Source organism: Puntigrus tetrazona, chromosome 17 (assembly GCF_018831695.1).
Source record: "Puntigrus tetrazona isolate hp1 chromosome 17, ASM1883169v1, whole genome shotgun sequence".
NCBI lineage: Eukaryota > Metazoa > Chordata > Actinopteri > Cypriniformes > Cyprinidae > Puntigrus > Puntigrus tetrazona.
Window position 1 is genome coordinate 5,283,024 of NC_056715.1, and position 22,024 is coordinate 5,305,047.

Here is a 22,024-nt window from a genome sequence, read left to right on the forward strand (position 1 = left end):
ATAATTTCAATCAGAAATTGCTTGTACATTTTACAAATAATTAATAAAAATGTACACAAAAAAAAACATTCGTCAAGAGATTTTGCAGTAGAAACAAATAGCATTTTCTTGAACCTGTTCTATTTCTATTTTGAAATCTTTTTTAATTCTATTATTTTCTATTTATATCAACTTTGATTTTTTTATATCAACATTTGTAATTGATACATTTTTTCATTAAAATATAATGGACCCTTTGTCAAGGTATTTGTGTCTATTTATTTATTTTCATCAAGTCACAGGCCTTGCTTGAGGCCCATTTTTGTCATATAATTTCGATTAACCTGGATAAGCTAGAGCTCTGGAATACAAATGTATTGATTTAGCTTCTAATATTGAGTGAGCGCAGGCTGCTTAATTAAGGTGTATCGGTGATATGATCTATCATCATCATCTGTGCGGCACAGAGGGATCAGACTGACCTGTACCGAGCTCTGTCTCAATGACATAATGAGAGAAACATCAGGCATAAAAGGCAATCAATGTTCATTAAATTGTCAGTCTTCCTGCTGCTCGCCGGCAGATGACAAACTCTAAACCGAAGATGACAAGGACATTAATGCGGACAGCAATTCAACCTTCAATCTCTCCTGTGAGACAGAGACGTGCAGAGACTATTTGGCAAGCAGTGCCTCAAAACAGAGCAGCTGTTGCCGCTGTCTTTAGCTGTCCAGTTAGACTCTTAACCTTCATCAGCTCCTGCGGTGCCACATGCTGGAAATTAAGATAGGTCTGCTGTTGCAGTGAAGAGCCCAGCTGCTTAGTTAAGTTTTATGGCGATTCCTGAAACATTTTAATAAACCATTGCGAGAAAGAGATTGGACTAGCCAATTTAGGTATACTAAACGCAAAAATGTACTTTTGCTCGAAATGTACTCACCCAAGATGTAGATGAGTTTGTTTTTTGTATTGTTTATTGGGTTTTGAGAAATTTAGTTTGCTCACCAACAGATCGCGGCGATTGGGGGCCGTCCAAACATCTGATGAACCCACAATAAACCACAAGTAATGTTTGTAAATGACATGTTTGTAAAAAAGCCAATCAATCACTAAGGTGCTCTCAACTTCAAACCATTGCTTCTGGCTGAAATCTAAGTCCTCTATCCACAATATTGCAATCTCAAGTGAAAAAAGGTCTTATCTAAATCAGGAGAGAAATAAGCACGGTTTGTAAGTGAGATATGCACTGTTTGTAATAAGCCAGTGGGTTTTAATGTAAGAGGACAACAGGGGATGGAGTTTTTTCACTGGAGAAACAGTTATTAGGGATTTTAGACAAAATAATTGGTGGACCGAAGCGGTGTGGATTAAGTGTGAGTCGTGTTTTTATCAGCTGTTTGGACTCTCATTCTGACGGCACCCATTCACTCCAAAGGAACCATTGGTCAACAAGTAATGTAATGCTAAATTTCTACAAATCTGTTTGCGTGAATAAACTAACTCATCTACATCTTGGATGGCTTTGAGGGGCGAGTGTGAGTTTTATTTTGTGCTGAAGTATTCCTTTAAACTTTGTTCTATGGAAAAACATTCCGCGGAAGAAATAATGACATGAAATCGGAACTAAGACATTTTACTAAAGCCAAACCATTCAGGAAATTGTTCAGCGCATGTTTGTAATTAAACAGACTCGCAGGTGGTCACACCCACACAAACGGTCGCATGCACATCTTAAATAATGCGTCACAGGTGTGCGTTCTATTTTGTAGAGAAGCAAACACCCAGATGATGCTAATTGCAGTCTCTGACAAGAGCGAGAGAGACGTGAGTTTGGGTCACTGTCATAATCACACAGTATACATACAAAACAGAGTCGCTTTCAATGAGCATTATTTTGTCGTATAAGAAAAAAGGTTTTTCATAGCACAACCGCTCGGCAATCATACACCCTCATAAATCTAAAAGTGCATCATGCCTAAATGTTATTGCAGTGTGATTTTAGCCTGAAATGTCATATTGAGGGGTTTGGAAATATATTTTAAAGTCTGAATAACAAGATCTATCTATTATCTAATCTATTATCGTAAATTAGGAAATACTGTATAATGCTTAACATTTAAATCTGATTCATTATAGAAATGAAGCACATGATTATGCACAGCGCCAAACAGGGCAAATATCCAGAAAACAGCATCTGTCCTTAAAATGTCCTCTATATCTCTTGGTTGCAATCACAGAGACTTTAATATTTCCTTCCTGTGCCACTAGATGGCATCAGATGCCTTATGATGACAATGCGTGTAAAAATCAATACATCGCAGTGTTTTTTTTTTTTAAACGGATGCACAACAATTAATGTCAACCGCTGCTAAATACAGATAATCAAAACACTTCTGCATGGGCATGGCGCTCAATGAATAATTTTAAAGAACCCGTGCCGCCTGTTAATAAACAATGCGCAAGTTTATTATGCGTCCTTCGAAACCACTTTAAAGTCTAAATCTGTTCTCACGCTCCGGTCCTTTCTAAAAGATGGCTGGTGTGGGCAAAGGGTTGGTTTATAGTGAAACCCCCGAAAAGGGGGGGTTTCTGACACCCGCAGTTGCCATAAATAGCAGATCGTATCTATACTGCAGCAACAATTTGAATAATTTAGAGCCGCCCTTAAAAAAGAGAAAAAGAGAAGAGGTGGACCAAATACAGTACATCCTCCTCCACGTGCTGCCTCTCTGCTCCTCCCAGCGCAGACACAAAAGGATTTACTCTGTTCTGTTTCAGCCGCGATTGTGCAAGCAGCTTGCGGACCGTTCTCGTCTGCTCTCATTTAGCTTCAGAGCTGGATTAGAAACAGTTCAATAACTCTCCTGCCACTGAAAATAAACTGTTTTCGACCGCAGAGCCGCACCGCTTAGCAAAACCCACAAGCCCTCGATGAATCCCTCTCTTCTTTGGTTGCTTATTTTATTGTAGACAGCAGAGAATATGGGAGAGGCCCAAATAAAACAGCTATCTTTAATGTCTATTATTCCACCAAATTAAATGGAAAGCTAATTGATTTAAATGCAATGTACGGCATACTTTTCTCATTTTGAGTGTCTGGAAGAGATTTTAATGTCACGAACCCTGCAATCAAAAAGTGTTGATTTTGTTATGAAACAATTTTAATATGCACATACATGCGCAAGAAAGGAGGAACGGGAGGTTGGATTTCACCGTTTCTATTTATCCTAGAATGACTTGCATGGGCATCTCAGCTGTATATTATAGGCACATATGCTAACCGTTATGCTAGTTCCTCATATTTCTTGTATTTCTCTCGCTCGCTCTCTCTCTCTATGCTTTCCTACCGTGCTCTCCTTCCTTGTCCTTTCATGGCTCATTTATATTTTTCTAGGGGAAGAAAGCAGGTAGGGTAGTGAATGGCGTAGATGACTACAGAAACAACAATGTAGCCTAAAAGTCTGGTTTCACCTGATGAAGGTCACCGACAATAATTCATAAAGGTTTTCGAGGCTGCCAACACCTGCGATCTGAAATATTCAGCAGGTCTGTGAGTGACTACTAAGAGCATGTTAGGTGGATAATCATTGGCCGTCACCTATTGCTCCTCTAACCAGCTGTGACGGAGGGGCAGACAGAGACCTCGGCTCCTGTGAGTCTCCATGCATGGAGAGGAGGGAGAGAAAACCCAAAGCCACATTGATGTAAAATGAGAAACCATGGGGATGTGAATGCTCAGTGATGACTAATTTACTTGGTGTCGGCTTGAATTTTCTGTTTGATAAAACACTATTTAAATGCTTATACATAATCAAAAGTCTGTCTATGTGGCATTATCAGCGTAAAGTCTGATCCACGGTGCAGCATTTACTGAAAAGAAACTACAAGAGCAACAAGAATTTCTGACCGACGTGAAAAGCCACCAACCACAGTTTGTTTCTTTTACGTTTGTGAGGAAAATTGTAAAACTAAAAGTGAGGGATGAAAACAAAATAAAACCAAATTACTAGTTTATAAATGGCAATTTTACCTTTTTTATTTTCATAACAAAAAAAGAGATGTAAACTCAGAATTCTGAAAAGATAAGCTTGAATTATTAAAAAAAAAATACAACTGAGTTACCTTGAGGTACAAAATGACTAAAAAACACTAGATAACTAACACAATAACACACAGTATAAAAAAATTTTTTTTTCAGTTTCTGCTAAATATACATATATTTATTTATTCCCAAAGAGTGAAACACTGTAATTTAAATGAACGAACAAGCCTCTTTTCCAGTTTGCAGTGTGTTGCAGCCATTAAAATGTAATTAGTTCAAATTTACATTTATATTGGTCAGTGAAAACTTTGTGAATCTTATCTTTGTACTTTTGTCAACAGATTCAGATTCTTGATTTAATTGCATTTTACAAAATGCCCACTGACACAAAAAGTGAACAGCCATGGGGATATATATATATATATATATATATATATATATATATATATATATATATATATATATATATACACATATATATATATATATATATATATATATATATATATATATATATATATACATATACATATATATATCCCCATGGCTGTTCACTTTTTGTAGTAAATTAAAAAAGTAGTTATTCTGTTCCAGTCTGCTCATTTCAATAATTACTCAAGTGTGCATGACAGATAAGTGCTCAGAGACAAACGGAAAACAAAAAAGACACATGCTTCTATTTTCTCTGAATAGTGAAAGGAAGTAATGTTCCTGACACAACTGAAAAATAATAAGTTGCTTTCACATTCTTCTGGGCTCATGTATTGTACTGAATCACAGACACAAAAATAAAAAGTGTTATCTTGCTAAGAGCACTGCGATTAGCTCAGAGCTACAGAATTTCTTGTTACTCCACCACAATAGTATTATACAGGATGGCAGACTGAGATAAAATTAACGAATGAATTCAATTTTGTTTTTGTTTTTTGAGTTTCTACTCTGATGAGCATTTATGTATTTATAAACCCATTGTCTGCTTGTACAGCTTGTACAGTACATCTTCAGTTCTAATGCATTCGCAGAAAAATTTAAATTTTTAGCCTAAAATGATAAAAGGTGCAATTTTTTATAGCCCACCTATCCGATGCTCTTTATTAAAGTGAAAGTGGCCAGAGTAGACTCATGACAGACATTTTAAGATATTTAGTGATTCTAATTAATTCATTCCAGCTCACCATTTTGATGAACTCTCAGAAATGAGTCTTAATCCTGATCAGTACCAGAGGAGTTCATTCAAATCTACTGAATAATTCATCAAAATGCTTTTAAAACCTGAAATGGCTTCTGAACCCTTGATTTAAATCATCATATTAAATATCCAGGTCTGATTATAAAAAATGTCCATTGCAAAAAACACTTCAGGACCTAATGAGCTTTATCGATAGTTTAACACTCTATGATTAAGATGATTCATCAATCACCTCAGCTGTTGCAATGCATTATGGGTGTTCACTTTTCTGTAAAAGATGCCTCGCGCATAATCATAATTATGCTGCCTGCTATTTAAAACAGCCCTTCACTGACATTATAATCAGACTTCAACAGTAACAATGAAAAAGCTATGCATATGGCCCATATACTATAAAACAGAAATATATTGTAACAAAGACGGCAAGAATAGAGTGAGAAAGGGAAAATAGAGTGTGAGAGAGAATGTGGAAACTCTCGAAATATCCAATATCCACAACTGTCAAGCAAAGCAATGCTATCTCCCATTTCCTCAGGCAGCGGCGGAGACCACCTCTCCCCTTTCGTGATGGAATGGCATGTTTTGTACCCTCATGTTAAACACTTTCTATTGATGGGGTCTGATATGTCAACACACTGATGCATCTCGTAAAGGAACAAATCATTTTTGCCCGGTTCTAAATAAAGAGCTACAAAACGGCAGACACAAAGTTCCCTTTCACTTCCGTCTGGATGAGCTTGTGTACCGTTGCCAAATGAACGCTGTTGTTAGTGCTCCGCTGATTGGCTATTCAGCATGATTAGAGACTTTTCAGAGAGAGGTGAATGATAGAGAGGGAAAATCCGCAGAATATGAGCTGATTTCCTGAAGCTGTGAAATCAGGCAGATTGCTGGGGATGGAGAGGAAGGGACGAGGGAAGATAACAAGGCCTCGGGACCACGGGGGCGGCACGTTTTGATTGACTGCTGTGAAATCTTATACTGACGTGTTTACCCCTAAGAGTGTCGATCCATACCCTCGATCCTAAGCCCAAGATGTCTGAACATGTGGAGTGTGTCCTCATATTTGAGAGTGTGTCCTCATATTTGTGCATTAGTGACAGGCACAAGTAGACTAAAATGACTGCAGTGTTCAAATAAGTAAATACATAAATAATAAATTTGTCATTTTTCATTTTTTTATATAAAATAATCTTTAAATAATAAATAACTTTACTTATATACTTATATTATAACACTTTCTAAAATTGAATTTAATATTAATATATTTTAATATTTTATATTTACATGAAAAAAGTGCTTTGTGAGATCACACACACACACACACACACAAATTTAATTTAATTTACAATCATTTTTAACTTAGTATATCACATTATAAATGCAACGCATATTATCGAACAGTCAAAGACGTCAATCTGAGATTTGAAAAGACTAACATCTCAATGCCACATTGAACATTTTATTTCAGAAAGCAGCGAAATAAAACATGTATGTGTCCGTATTTTTGTTTGTGGATAAACACATTTGTAGCTGCATGAATAAATTGCACGGATCTAGATCTTTTTCAATTCTGTGTGTTTTGTCTTGTGAATTTTGCCATGAAATGCTATACTCCAATCATTGTGCATTTTACAAAGGTTCCTCCCCCTCATCATCTCCCCAAAGAGAATGAAACAGAGAGACAGAGAGAGAAATGAAGGCAATCAAAAGAAAAGACAACCTGAGGAAAGAGTAAAATCACTGACATAATTACCCAGATTAGGCTGGAAAGAGTAATTGCGAGATAAACCCTCACGGATGTCATCTCTATGTGCTCTTTGTGGCTTAATCAGAGACACTACAGTACCAAATCAATATATGCTAAAAGCCTTCGGCGGGAAAACAGTTTGTGCTAAAACAGGAAAGCTACCGAGGTAACTTGTTTGTGCTATGAAGTTTTACACTGATCACCCAGGCCTCCGTTCCACGCGGGCTTCACTACGGTCAAGCCTGGGAGAAAAATCAGTATTGACAGAGATAGAAAAAAAATCCCCAGAATGTGAGTAAACTCGGTTGTGATTATTTTTGAGTGCTGTTAAGGGACCGTAGCCCTAGCATTCAGTGCACTCTCAGGTGCTTTAAGGGCCATGGCTGTGGGGTCCGCTTTGGCTCTCTGAGGTCCCCAGGCCAACATAGATGACCTTCACACAGCCTGAATCAATAGCAATTAACCTGAACACTATAGCCAGTGGTGCTTAGTAAAAAAAACCCAAAGCTCCCAGTACAACTCGGCCTGTTCGCAAACGCAAAAACACATTAAAACAGAGTTTAGACACGTATAAATGATATTAACAATCCGCATGGCAAACCATGCCTATGAACAAAATATCTGAGCCACTTATCAACATATCAGCTCATCCCACAATCATCCGATCTCGTTATTTAATTTAGCATTACTGAGGCATGACCTGTCGAGGTACTTTTGAAATGATCAGGGCCGTTCGCACGGAAATGAGGTTTTGCATTTATTAACCAAACAAACTCATTTTCTACATTAATGACTGAAGGAATTAACGTGCAAAACTAAATCTCAGCATTAAATTGGCAAGGCACATCAGACGATACGGTAAAATGAGTTCAATTACCGCACGAAAACAGGTTTTACCTGTTTACACAGTATTAACTTTATTCTACTGTGAGCTATAACAGTATTGCAGGTTTCTAGTTGGGAAGCTAAAGGAAAATGTTTTAAACTATCGTCCAGATAAAAGAATTTGAAACAAAAAAAGTAAATCTCTTAATACAAACCATCTTGTGTATGGAATTATACTGTGTAAAGTTGTCATTTTTTAATTAAGTTGCTTAAACTGTTTTAATAAAAAGTATTGTTACACAAAATAATAATGATAAGCAATAAGGCAAGGGGACTTCGCTGAATTGTGAATATACTGTAGTTATAGCCAATGAGTTACATACAATACAAAAAAGATGCAACATTTTAATACTGTGTAAAACTGGACAGTGTTAAATTAGAATTCTTGCTCTATAAAGAATACAGTGCTTTGTTCATCTCTTTCTCTTATCAAAAATGTAATTTTCCAAACTCATATGAAGTATATGCAATGATGTTCTGTGTAACGTTAAGAATAAAATATGAAATGACCTTGAGAGATCATAGCTGAATAATGGACTGTATAACACATAAGAAACGCGTGCGTTTGTTTTATATTCTGACAGGCTATTCTGTGAGGAAAGTTTTCTTTGTTTAGAAGATAATTCATGCCAATCAAACTCAAAATAGTGAGAGTGGAAAAGACCAGTGTTGTCAGGCGATTAATCGCGATTAATTGAATAAAAAAAACTGCACTTGAACATACATTCATATACTTGTTCATTTCTATACATGTTCCTATTTATATTTCATTTATTATAAAATGATTTGATACATGTTTAGATGATAGAAAAAGGAGCATCTGAAATAACATTATATGTAGAATTTTATAATAACAATCAGCTTGTAGAAATCTAAAACATTTAATGAAGGGTTCATATCATGAGAAATTATTTGAAATTATATTTGAAATAGTATTTTAAAATAAAATAATTTCTCATTACATGACCTCTGTATTAATTTTTTTCAATTTCTAAACATTCAATCAATGATTCAGCAGTCACTCTTCCAGGCCTGAAATGTCGCTCTTCCAGGCCACAAAAAAAGAGTTGTTTGTCAAGGTTGAAATGCTGAGTGTGCATTAGAGAAAATCTGAAGTGTATGCGTACTGACAGGACAACAGCGCGGTGTGTGACAGCAGCCAGTTGTCTGGCCCGAGCAGCAGCTACAGGCTTCTATGGAGCAGATAATAGATCTGGACAAATATCAGGTAGTCAGGTGTGCACTCTTGGTAGAGTGTGGGTTTAGAGTTAAAAAAACAGAACCTGACTGTGTAGTTTAGCGCTATTAGAACTATTAGACATCTCAGCTTGTGTATCCAATGAATTCAAGAGCTGGTTGAATCAGGGTGCACAGATTTTTACCAAGAATTTCTTCTGTGTTTTCTATAGAGTTTAGCTAAGCAGCTCAGCAAGCATCACTAATAATTACAATGTGCTCTTTTAAGTGTTAGGGCTGTCTAGTCATTTCAGTGTTAGGTTATTAGTTCAGACATGAGCCATGCAAATGAGCAGTCCAGGTGTGTGTGTGTGTGTGACACTTAGAAAGCTGACTATTTTGCCTTGTGGCATACAGTAAGTGCATTTGAATGACAATGTTAGATGCACTTCTAGTTAGTATCAGAATACTTTTCATAATCGCTCACTATAAACTCACGATAAGATGGTGACGCTCAGTCAGATGCCCTTGCAGATGATTATGACTGACATCCACGGCAAATGAACATGCAGGAGGTTGATTTACAATCTGAATCTGCCAATGGAGTGTTTAACTGCTGTATTTGACTTTTACATTTGTCTAAAAACACTGTACAAGGTATCATGACATGTACTCTGACAATACAAAAACAACTCGTATACTCTTAAAAACTCATTTTTGTACTCAATAGGGAGCATAAGCCTGACACTTCTAAAATTTTATTTCTTTTTTTATTATTTTAATTTCAATTCCTCATCTATTTGCATTGAACTTTACATCTGTATATCAGGCATTTTGTCCTCAAAGCTAAAAATGACGAAAATCCTAAGCAGTTTATCATAAAGGTGCCAAAAATAAAAGCTTTATTACTGTACAGAGTATACAGAAGCTAATTTAATTTAATATATAGGAAGGACTAAAGAAGCTACATTTGTAATATTATTGTCTAATTTTATAGATTTGATATGTTATAAAATGTTATTTTGGCACACAGTTAAGGATATGTAATTGAGTATTAATGAATAACTGTAAACGGCAGCCTACACCTTAAAAATAAAAGTTCTTTATTGCTATTGTCAGTCCCTTAAGTAACCTTTAACACCCATCGAACCATTGCACAAAAGGTTTCTTTACAATAGAGCTGGTACAAATAAATTTTTTGGGGTTTCAAAGCTTCGGTAGCAATCAACACCGCATAATCAAAGCTTCGGAGGGAGGGGCTGAACATATTCTTCTCTTTAATAAAGGCAGGAATCTCTTTGTGTCTGTCTGTCCGTTTGCATTTTTATTATGTCGAGAACCATTCATCCAATTGACTTCTCGCGTGGCGGGTGAGTTGCTGCAGGCCCAAGGAGCCAGTGTCACATTTTGGTGGAATATGGACACGCGACACGTTCAGAATGAATAAACTTACACAACAGTGCCAGCCGAAAGTGAGCAGGGCTTATGTGCTCCGAGAACAGTCGCTGCACTAGTGATGCAAAACACAAAGGTCTGTCAAGAGCAATACTTTTAATAAGGTGGCCTAACATTTTTCTAACAAACAAATCACTCCCAAATCATAAATTAGCAGTGCGGTAATTGCTGACACTGTGGTTCAGCTATTTAAATAAAAGAACAAAAAATAAATTAACGAAGTTCAACTAGCTGTAATAAATAAAGAACAGGGTTGCATACTTTCAATAACAGCATCATACGTTTTAATTAATGAACATTCCAAATAAAAATTAATTCCCTTTGTACAGAATAAAACGTCACGTCTTATTTACGAGGTAGCCAGCTTTTGAGAAAATGTGCTCTGATGGAGTTGAAGTGGCCTGAACGCAAATGAGGTGTTTGGCTGCAAATGGCAGTTTAGGATAGCGGCCACTGCTCACCACAGCTGAGGTCTTCTCCTCTAGATGAACTGAATCATTACCTTGAAGACGTTCACTCGTGGGTGATTCATATTCAAGCACGAATGAGAACAGTTTGGGGCAGGATGCCAGGTGTTCGCGAAAAAAAAAAAAAAGAAATCTGAAAATTGCCAACCCAGCAAGTGAATATTCGAATAATAAAATATTCTGATCCAGACCTACTTTACAGTCTAAAAAGGCTCTTCACATAACTAAAATATTCCTCAGACTAAGAAATTTTATTTCATAGAACGGCTCTTTGGGGAAACCAAAATAATTACTCTAAGGCATCTTGCTTTAAAGAGACTTCATCAGTACTTGGTTCAAAACATTTGAGAACTACTGTTCTACCTCATATTTACTATGAATGCGATCTAAATAAATAATCCTGGACCACAAAACCAGGATCGACTTTTTGAAACTGATATTTATACATAATCAGATTTATACACCTGAAATTTATATAACTGGCAGCTGAATAAATCTGAAAGAAAAATTGGAATCTGAGGATGCAAAAAATTCAAAATGTTGATAAAATCACCTTTAAGGTTGTCCAAAAGAAATTCTCGGCAAGGCATATTTACTAATCAAAAATTAAGTTTTGATATATATTTTTGGAAAGGAAATTGAAAAAAATATATCTTCATGGAACATAATCTTTACATAATATCCTAATGGTTTTTGGCATGAAAAAAAAAAATTACACAAGTGAATGAAGCCCAAGAGAGAAACTAGCTCTCCTGCCAACATAATAAGCAATTTGCTTTGCTCAGTGTTCACAGGCACACTGGAAGTCCCTCTATTACCTGGTTACCTGGAACCTCTGCGTTTCGATCCATATGGAGCCACAACAGACGAGAGCAAAAGATCTACAACCTGTCTCCTGTCATATACCAAAAAAATCCCACTTCATTTCTCACGCGAATATTAATCTCTCTGAAGATCTGTACTTTGTGAGCAGCTGGCCTTTATCCAAGGTATGACATCATCACAGGTTTGACTCCCCCAACCCTGGAGAACATCAGCTTCCATACACCAACGTGCTGAGATATTAATGAGCTTATAGTTTAACTGATTATGTGAGAGCTAATCCGCTGTTTACAAACAGCAGCAGATGGGATTTTACAGGTGAGAAGCTAAACAAACTGGCGTGACGGTGATTGTAAACGCTCCTTTTTTTTATTCAAATGTTGCAATTGAAATTAAACCCGCCTCTTGGGTTTATTCTAAAACAATGCAAAAAATTAATTTTAGGAAAGTGGGCCTGTTAGGTTAATATGAACTAGTAAAGGTAGATGTAAAGGCAGCTAACTCACCCCTCTCACATGTGCGCGACCAGTAGCCGGTGCCTGTGCAGTCACAGATAAAGCGATTCCATCCTTCTTTGCACACGCCTTTGTTCTTGCACGGATAGCTGTCGCACTGTTTGCCTGACATCTTGTTGCAGGAAGGTTTGATGCCTGCACCGTTCTGGTTCTCAGCGATTTGCCTGATGTCCTTACTGCGACCGTCAATGAACAGGTCCCGAATGCATCCCACATAGCCGTAGTTTAGCATGGCAGTCCATAGTTCAGTGGGGAGGATAAGGCCAGCCCGGTTATCGGGGAGGCCGCCCAGGTACATGTCCCCCTCCAGGTCCAGAATCTCATTTTCGCCACTGGCTGTGAACGGAGTGCGGCGACTGTTAACAGATATGGTGCCTGGGAAGAATGAAGAGAAAGCAAGATTATATGAGCCATAAAATACATAAAATACATCCACACAGTTATTGTTAGTGGTCCCGTAACGCATTTTAGGTTTGTGCGTTTATCATCCTAAAAAGACCCCAAAACTCAAAAACATGTGTTAACAAAACAGCTGCATTAAATGAAAATTAGAATATACATTACAAATGTTACCATGGCAACTAACTAAAAAAAATTATTTGAAAATTACTAAAATATATATAAACTGACGATATGAGTTAAATATATAGATATGAGTTTAAAAAAAAAATATAAAATATATATATAAAAATACTTTTTTTACTAACTTTTTTTAACTAACCAAATGTATGATACATTTTTCTCATTTGGTATTTTGGGTTAAAAATGTCTCATAATAAAACTTAAACCATATAAATCAATCCTAATTTTAAAAAAAACAACTGATTATAAGCTAATGAATGTATAGAAAAAGCTAATGTATTATAATATATTATGAATAATACACACATTATGAATACATAATGTATCCACAATCTGTAAAATATAAATACAAATTAAATAAAACATGTATATTAAAAAAATCTATGAATAAATAAAAATGTTTTTTAATGTGGAGACTATAAACTCTAGACAAAAGCGCTGTAAATTACTGCACTGCGTAATCCTGCAGGGTTCTGAGTAAGACAGTCTGTCCTATGTCTATCCTGTCCAAAGATAGGGATAGAAAGACTATTCATAGAGTATGTAATGAGGGGGTGGGGTTGGGGTGGGAGTGCTACGGGGAGATTATTTTCTATTTATGACCTCATGGGGAGTGTGTGAATCTTGTAAAGCGGCGTCCCTCATACAGACACACAGTGTAAACAATGCATCCCATGTGGGGAACCAGGGATCAATGGGAATAATCTCTTCAGGACTGACACCGGTCCAGTCACCCACATGGCTGTCTAAAACCTCACATTATTGATATCCTACAAGACCTCCCAAGGGCCCTGTGCTATGAAGTGATATGAAGTAGTCGTCGATCGATTCAGAAACAGAGAGCCAGCGATTCAAGGGCAATGAAAGAAAGAAAGAGGTGAAGGAGGATACGGAGAAAGATAGAGGGGATAAAGCCTAATAGAAAGTTCTGTCAAAGCAGATGTGAAATGAAATGAAAATGTCAGCCTGCTTTGGACTAAATCTGTCCATTATTGGTGACTAACCACTGTGCTTTTTGTTTAAAGCTGTTATCTTTGGGCTGCAGAGCTTAACGCCTATGGAAAACACACAAGCAATTACAGTATCCGACAGATTTAATAATGAAACAAAGTGGGAGTTCTTCATGTGCTCAGTTAAAAATTGGTTTTAAAATGAGATACAATTTATGAGCAATGTCTTTATTTCTTAAGAGCATATTTCCCACATGGAAATCGATTTTAAAGACTTTTTCCTTGAATTGCATTTATAATGTTTGTCATTTCATCACAAATTAGACGTGCAAAGCCATTTTCTACCCTGTCTTCTGCCTGTAGGTCTATTTCATAAGGCAAGCGAATAACGACAATAGAGGATTTGCTTTGTGCTTCTAACAAATTGTTTTCCTACCATAAATATTATGGAGTGATTTTAGGTTGTATTGAAAATTTCCTTTATTAACAGCCATGTAATATTCACCAATGTGACCTTTTAACATAACCAACAAAAGCTAAATAAATATATCATTTACATTTAAAAATAAATGAAGAGATAATTTGCAAAAAACAATAAACAGCACTTTGGAAAAAATTATGATGATTGCCATACTTTATTCTCCACAAATAGCGCTATCCGAACCCCCACGATATTTCCGCTGTAGCAAATCAGCGAGCTGTATTCAGGTCAGGTGACAAAGCTACTTTCATTTTGAAAAGACGTGCTAGCTGAGAGGAGTTTCGACAAAGCTGAATAAAAGTGGATAATTTTGATGAACATGATGAACCTGTGATATTTTCTTCAGGATGTGAAAGGAAAATAAAAGTTGAAACAAAAGTGAAATGATATCCAACTTGTTGTCATTTAATTTCACATTTGTACAAATGAACAAATGTGAAAAACGAAAGCTATCAAATGTACTATCAACAATAGCTTTACTGCAATACAGTGCAAAAGTTGGTTAAAATAAAATGAAGTACATAAATTGTATACAATAAAAAAACTACTGGACTTAAAATTAACAAACAAGGAATATATTAATTGCATTCAGCATAGAATAAGGAGTGTACTTAAGTGTGTGCGAGTGTATTCATTTGAGAGTCCACGCACTGACCTGATCTTCCATCTCGCTGGATGTCCACATGATACCAGGCCCCGTCGTTCACCTTGTTCTGTGTGGCTTTCACTTTGATAGTTCCAGAGCCCATGTCCAGCAGCAGATACAAACTTCCATCCAGAAGTTCTACTGCGAAAAAGTCCACCTTCGTGTTCTTTTGGCTACGGGCATCCTTTCTTTCCTGTGGCTTTCCGTGGGTGAAGAGGATAAGGCCGTTTGGTTCGGTGGTACGGAAGTCGAAGGAGATGGAGCCCATGCGCTTGGTGTTCCACTTGGGTAGGCTGATGTAGGCCTCGGGCGTCTCGAACGAGATGGGGTCCAGGGTGGCTACGTTCTCGCACTTGAACACCACATCTCCCTGGATCTTCATTTTGGGATCCACGATGCGGGCGAGCCGGGAGAGCTCCAGCCGGATGTCATTGTTTTTGTAAACAACCTGTGCGAATATAAGCAAAGAATCACTCAGTGATGATGATATATGAGATATGTTTATCTGCCGTTCGGCGATAATGAATATGAATATGCAAATTCATTTTTTTATGCTGGATGCTAAATAGAGAGACCAGGAAAGGTGACTTTATTCAAATATGACCTGTGATAATACCAATAGGCCAAGCCACTGCCTGCAAATGACTGTCTCTCAATGGTAATTGACTCGGGCTGTGCTGGCACAAGCATGTGGGTCTGGTTTTCTTGATAACTATGGTAATGGCTTGACAAAGCTGCAATGGCACTTTCTGCCACAAAAGCTCTGAGGAAACAAGTCCTGCCCCCTGTCTGCTTCCCAAATCTGACATTGTGCTCCGGGTCCTAGTGCCTGTCAGTTAAAACCAAGATGCTAGCCATATGCTCTTAACAAGTGCTTTAGTTTGATGCTTACTTTTTTGTGCTCTTAAATTGAAATACTCTTTTGTTTTGTTTTGTTTTTTTAATAAAGGGATACAAGGAGATAGTAAAATTATTTATTATAATGTGTTAAATATTTCTAGTTAGTTATATAAGCTTTTTGCATAATGTGAGACTTCTGATTATAAACAAGCCAGAAGTACATTGGGACTCTTATTTTGAAAGGCATATACTATTGACAGCTTTTCAAAAAGAAGAGGGAGACGAAATAAAGGACGATTCTGGGAGTGTTACAACCATAAAACAGGATTTATTTATTTAGTTTGACAGCAACAGTAAATAAAGTAATAAACAATTTACTAATATAAACGTGCAGTATTCTGAAATACTGTCCATAGAACAATTTCACTTTTAAATGTGCAGGGCTCATATTTAACAAAATTACATCCTAAATCACATTGGTCTGTTTAGCTTTCCTTTTTTTCTTCCCCAAATTGAAGACATTTTAAAATAATTAAGACATTTGTTACATAGTTTAAGACCTTCAAGCCTTTTGGACTTTTAATTTAATATTTAATAAAATTCTCTGGGATTTTTTTTTATTTTCTTTTTATGCACACATGCTCTTAAATACATTTTTACAGTTGCTGTAAAATATAAGACTTCCTATTACCTTGTAATTCATAAAACTCAGCAGAGACTTTTTTTTATTTGCACGTTCCCAAATATACAGTTTGGACACATCTATTTTTAGTCCCAAATGCAAGTGAAATGTTCACAATGTCGAGCCCTGTTGGTAAAAGGCCACCTGGGCTCTTTTTTTAAAATTGATATGGTTGCTATTTCTCTGCCATACTAATTTTGCACGGTCTGACCATACATTAAATTTAATACAGATTAAAAGGCTATACCTGCAAACACCGCAGAAATTCGCCAGGGTGTGAAATTGCCTGCTTTAGCTAATTTCTCCTAAAGAAAGGGATCTTTTTTTGGAAGTACATTTTTAGAACGTCAAGCTGTTTTTGTGCGCAAGCAATCGACACAAACGCTTCGACCCTGATATTACAGTTAATCCTGGACATTGTGGGGTGTAAATCAAACATCCTCTCAGGTGCAAGAAGGGCAAAGCGGAATGGAAGGATTGTGTTCTGTTTCTGCAGAAAAGCCACTGAGATTTCCAGGCTTTTCTCCTCTGCTGTGTTTCTTATCTGATAGATCATAAATATCATTCTCCCTGAGGGGGATCCATTTCTCAGACAAAACCATACGTTGGCTCCTCACATCTCATACAAACATCGTCATTTTTCTCCACAAGACTAAAACTGCTAGCTTCAGTCTCTTATTGTTCTTTCAGAAACAGTATTTCTCCTCAGTAAACCATCATGGAGCTGTCAGATAGATTGACGTACACTGGCTCTTTTAAATCTCTAACATCATGATGGAAAGTATCGGAGAAATCTAAAGCACTTATTGCACTGTTGTCTAGAAACTGAAAACTATATTAAAGGAACACTCCACTTATTTTGGAAATAGGCTCATTCTCCAACTCCCCTAGAGTTAATAATTTGAGTTTTACTGTTTTGGAATCAATTCAGCCGATCTCCGGGTCTGGCACTTTTAGCATAACTTAGCTTAGATCATTGAATCCGATTAGACCAGTAGCATCACGTTTAAAAATGACCAAAGAGTTTTTCCTATTTAAAACTTGACCCTTCTGTAGTTATATCGTTTACTAAGACCAGGAGAAAATGGAAAGTTGCAATTTTCTAGTTCGATATGATTAGTAATATGGTACAGAAGTAAATTTCCTTGATTATTATGCTGAAACGGGGGTATTGTTCTTAATCATTTCAGGCCTAGAAAATCTGCAACTTGTCATTTACCGCCGATTAATTAATTTGACTAAAATAAAGTTAAAAACAGCCAAACTGCAAAATAGTCTCACTTAAAAATGTTTACCTTATTCATATGATCATAAAGCTGAATTTTCAGCTACATTATACAGCACATCAAGTAGAACATATCAGAGCATCACATAATCTCTGAATAAAGGATTCTGGGAATGGAGAAAATGAAAAAAAAAAAGAGTATGCTACCCACAGAATCCTCGCAAGCATCTCAAAGTCCGAAATATGACCTTGAGTACTTCAACATGACTGAAAACTGCCAGACATTGATTAGACAATGATTGCTGTTATTTATAACATTATTATTTCTATTTATCCTGTCTGGTGCACTTTTCATCACCTAAATCAAGTTTCATCTTGCAAATTGTCCACAACACCAGGGGCAGCCATAGAGTCTGACACAAATTGATACTCTGCAATTTGGTCCGTTCTATGGCATTGTCATTTTGATGCGCTCAGGCGGCCCATGAAATGTCAGCCGGTTAATTCAGCTGATGAGCCGCTCAGAGCTGTGAAATATCCTCACCCTTCTCCGAGTCTTGATTCTGTAACCGAGCTTGCAAATCATATTTCAAACTGTTATGTCTATAATATGTCCAAACTGTTAAATCTCTCTGCAGAAATATTCCTTAATTAAATTGATTGACTTTTAGAACGAAGTTCAAACCATAGCAAAAAAACAACAACACATGTTACCAAAACAAAATATGCATTTCAGGGCAGAGCAAATATTTGTTCCCCTGAGAGAAAAGAAGGGTACTTGAATAAAGCATCCACAGAAATCTGACATTTGAATATAATGCCAGGGCTTTATCTATTAACAACTGGTATGTAGTGTGCAGGAAAAGCAAGCAAGTGTAACTGAGACATAATCTATAGATAGACATGAGAAGACTCCAAAAATCTGTCTGTGTGGAGCTATCTCTGCTTTATGGATCCGTGAGGGAACGTAAGGATTGACTGGTTCCAGACACTGAAAGAAATTTGTTTGAGTGTGTGGATGGACTAAAAATTTCATCAGGTTGTTATCTTTCCTTGCAGACTCTGAAATAAACTGGAAAAAGTGAAACAAAAAGGACGGATAGAATGATGCTTCTTATGTAAGTCCTTGTTGTACAGCTGAGTAATTTACAACCAGAGAGGCCATATATTCTTCCCAAGGCTTTTGTTAAAAAAAAAAAAAAAAAAAAAAAAGTGAAGTTTGTCCCACTTTATATTTAGGGGCCTTATGTACCTATTGTGTTCATATTGCATTGCTGGTATTGATGTAGGATATGGGTAAGATTAGAAACAGGTTTGGTGATATGGGTAGGTTTAAGGGCGCTTTAAGGTTTAAGGGATAGATAAATGCAAATACAGAAATGAATTACATTTTGCTATTATTAAACAATCTAAAAACATGTACACAATAAATACATTGTATGTACTTAGTATTTAAGACCACTTAATATAAAGCGGGACCAACAAGTTAAGATGCTGACTAAGTAGGCAGCAAATCATTTTACTTGGTTTTAGTATAAGTCCGTATGTCATCGGAAGTCCATTCAACGTATTGTATTTTTGTGCACCTGGGTGTCAATTCTGCTGATGAAATATTGAAAACATGTCTTTCCACAGAACTCCAGCGGTTTGAAAGTCTGAATTGTGAAAGACAGTACGTCAAATCAAATGCCGTCTGCTCTCACTGACTGCTATGAGCGTGAGATAAGCAAAGGGATATTTGCTTGGATTTGTAGCTGTTGTAGTGCCCATGCTGTTGTGCTGAGAACTGGAAGAGCTGCTATACACATTCTCAGGGTCGTCCCTGTGCCCGCGGCCTCCTCTCTGCCTGTGCTGGGCCTGTAGTGACACCCGCATTCATCATCCACAGCTGTCTGCGTCTACTATAAATCTCTGCCTACAGTGCCTACCCACCACTCTCAAGGAATTAATAGCCCCCAGGTCAAACTGGAGAAAACTTGGAAATCGGTATAGATTATTCACTAGTCAAGCATGCCAGGTGGCCCTTTGTGGATGTTTTGCATGGGAGCTTAGGGCAACAAGGTGCAAAAAGGTCTAGATGGCCTGGCTGGACATGGTATAACAGGTCAGGGCTCGCGCAGCCGAACATTTATTGCTGGTGTAACGGCATCCGGACAGATTTGCAACTTATTCAGTCAAAGTATGTTTTATTTTGTTCAAACCGCTGCTAGACCACAGCTCATCTGCATACACTGTATTTAAATATCATTTTCCTCAAAAGCTCAACAGTGTTGAACTAAATGCTAATGCTTATTAGCATGCTAACATGAGAAGTCTACCATTTTCACTGTCACCAACAGCTTATGGGGAAATCTGTCATCTGCTAATTAGCATTTAACAGACTATGAATGTCTTCTTAAAGAAATAGTTAACCAAAAAATGTAACGTCATCATAATTTACTTTTAAAATATTGTGAAGAATTTGGCAAATAGATCTACCTCCATATTATGAAAAATAAAATAATAAAAATAATAATATAAAACATTAACATTTTAAGTGTTATTTTACTATTAATATTATTATTAATATATTATGTATGCATTGTAGAATGTATTATAAAATTTAATTAGCTTTTATTTTTACACTATCAGATATTTTCAGATAGTTTAACAACCTCCAAGCTTTATATTAGTTAGTCTGACAATAACAACATTGTATCATTATATATTAAACAAAAAAGTGTCAGGTTTTGAGTAAATTACAAAATCTCTGGGTGAACCATGACTTTAGTTGCTAATTTGTTTTATTTCATCAAAATATTCCAAAATATAATTTCATCTGAACATTGTATGTCTGACACTGAAGACAAAAAACACTCTTGCTGTTTCAGACTGGTCAGTAATACAGCTCCAAGATTTTGCCAAATATTAACAGTCCTGCGGTGCTTACTGAAACAAATCTGCTGGATAAGAGAGAGCGAGTGAGGCTGGGTGAACCTATCTATCAGAACTCTCAGACCTGTCTCGCATCCATAGAGCGGTGCTGGCTCTGGAGCAAGTGTCCAGAGAGCAGGGACAGTTTCATCCAGCCGGCCCAGCAAAGTGACAAATGACAGTCGCCATGCGCATATCCTGGAAACTGATTGCGATGGCAGAACACAAAGGAAGGGAGCCAGAGTCCAGCTCTGCAGAGCAGGCCGCTCAGTATCCAGTCATTAGTGCTGGCAGACCCCTGTGCGGCCACACGCCCCGCCATACCCTGATTACTGCCCTTCACGCTCAACTTGAAAGACGGACACAAGGCGGGTCTGAGGAGACCTGCCACTATCTATACAATAATCTGCTTCGTTTAAAGAAAGAGAGAAAAAAAAGGTTGTTAAAAAACAGCTACTCATCCATTTCATTTTAAAAAATGCTGTTGCCTTATACACATATTGCTCTGATTTTCTGTCTGAGACACCTCTGTCCAAAGGAATATACAGTTCATAAGTAAAAGCAGTATTACATGTGTCTCTCTGCATTAGCCTTTCCCTAACATATCTGCAATAAGCATCTTGTGCCACAGGGTGGTACACTCTACAATACCACAGTCTACTTCTAATAATAGTTACTGCCACTTAAGTATACCAGTACAAAAATATCCCAGAGCAGACAAAATGCTTAGTGAATAAAGGAAATTATATAATATAATAATACAATTACACACACACACACATATATATAAATGTGTGTGTGTGTGTGTGTGTTAGTGTTGTCAAAATATTATTCACAAATAATATTAAACCAAAATATGCTCTTGTTTTAGGGCAACTTTAATAAAAAAAAAAAAAAACTTTAGCAACTTCAAATGTTGACTACTGCATCCATAATAAATGAACACTGTAAAAACACATATATTATGTACAGAAAAACTATTATGTTGGATGTGATTAATTGTGATTAATTGTTTTACTTAGTTTTTGTTCTGTGTGGTTACATGTATAACTTACATGTATAAAAAAAAATGTATATGGCTATATCAAAAAGAAAGAAAAAAAACTTTTCACTGGCATTTTTACCTTCCTTAATTTCTGAAATTTCTTTTATACTGCACAAAAAGTAAAAAAAACTACATTAGTAAGCTACTGTGAACATTAGTTGTGAAGTTACTGTGAAGTTAAAAAAACACTCTGGACATTTTAGGTTTAACTGACCCCACCTAAAAATGCAAAATGGCACAACTTATGATTATGTCATCCCAATCAGTTGTTGACAGTCTCATGCTATATTACAAACCCCATGTGTCTGAGCGGCCACACGTGTTCCATAACTACATCATTTTCAGCTTCCACATCAAATGTGAGGTTTTAAAAGCTGAGA

The 22,024-nt window shown here is 36.6% G+C and overlaps 1 protein-coding gene across 31 annotated transcripts in view; it reads right to left on the bottom strand.

The window, feature by feature from the left end:
• nrxn3a (neurexin 3a) overlaps window positions 1-22,024 on the bottom strand; it is a 277,248-nt gene that overhangs the window by 209,154 nt on the left and 46,070 nt on the right. For all 31 annotated transcript variants that reach the window (XR_006253012.1, XM_043262595.1, XM_043262606.1 and 28 more), the window contains 2 exons: window positions 14,949-15,387; window positions 12,272-12,655 (listed from right to left, as the gene is read on the bottom strand). Coding sequence is in view for 30 of the 31 variants with exons in the window: in XM_043262595.1 (XP_043118530.1) it covers window positions 12,272-12,655; window positions 14,949-15,387 (823 nt within the window). In the remaining variant the exon portion in view is untranslated. The remainder of the gene's footprint in view (window positions 1-12,271; window positions 12,656-14,948; window positions 15,388-22,024) is intronic.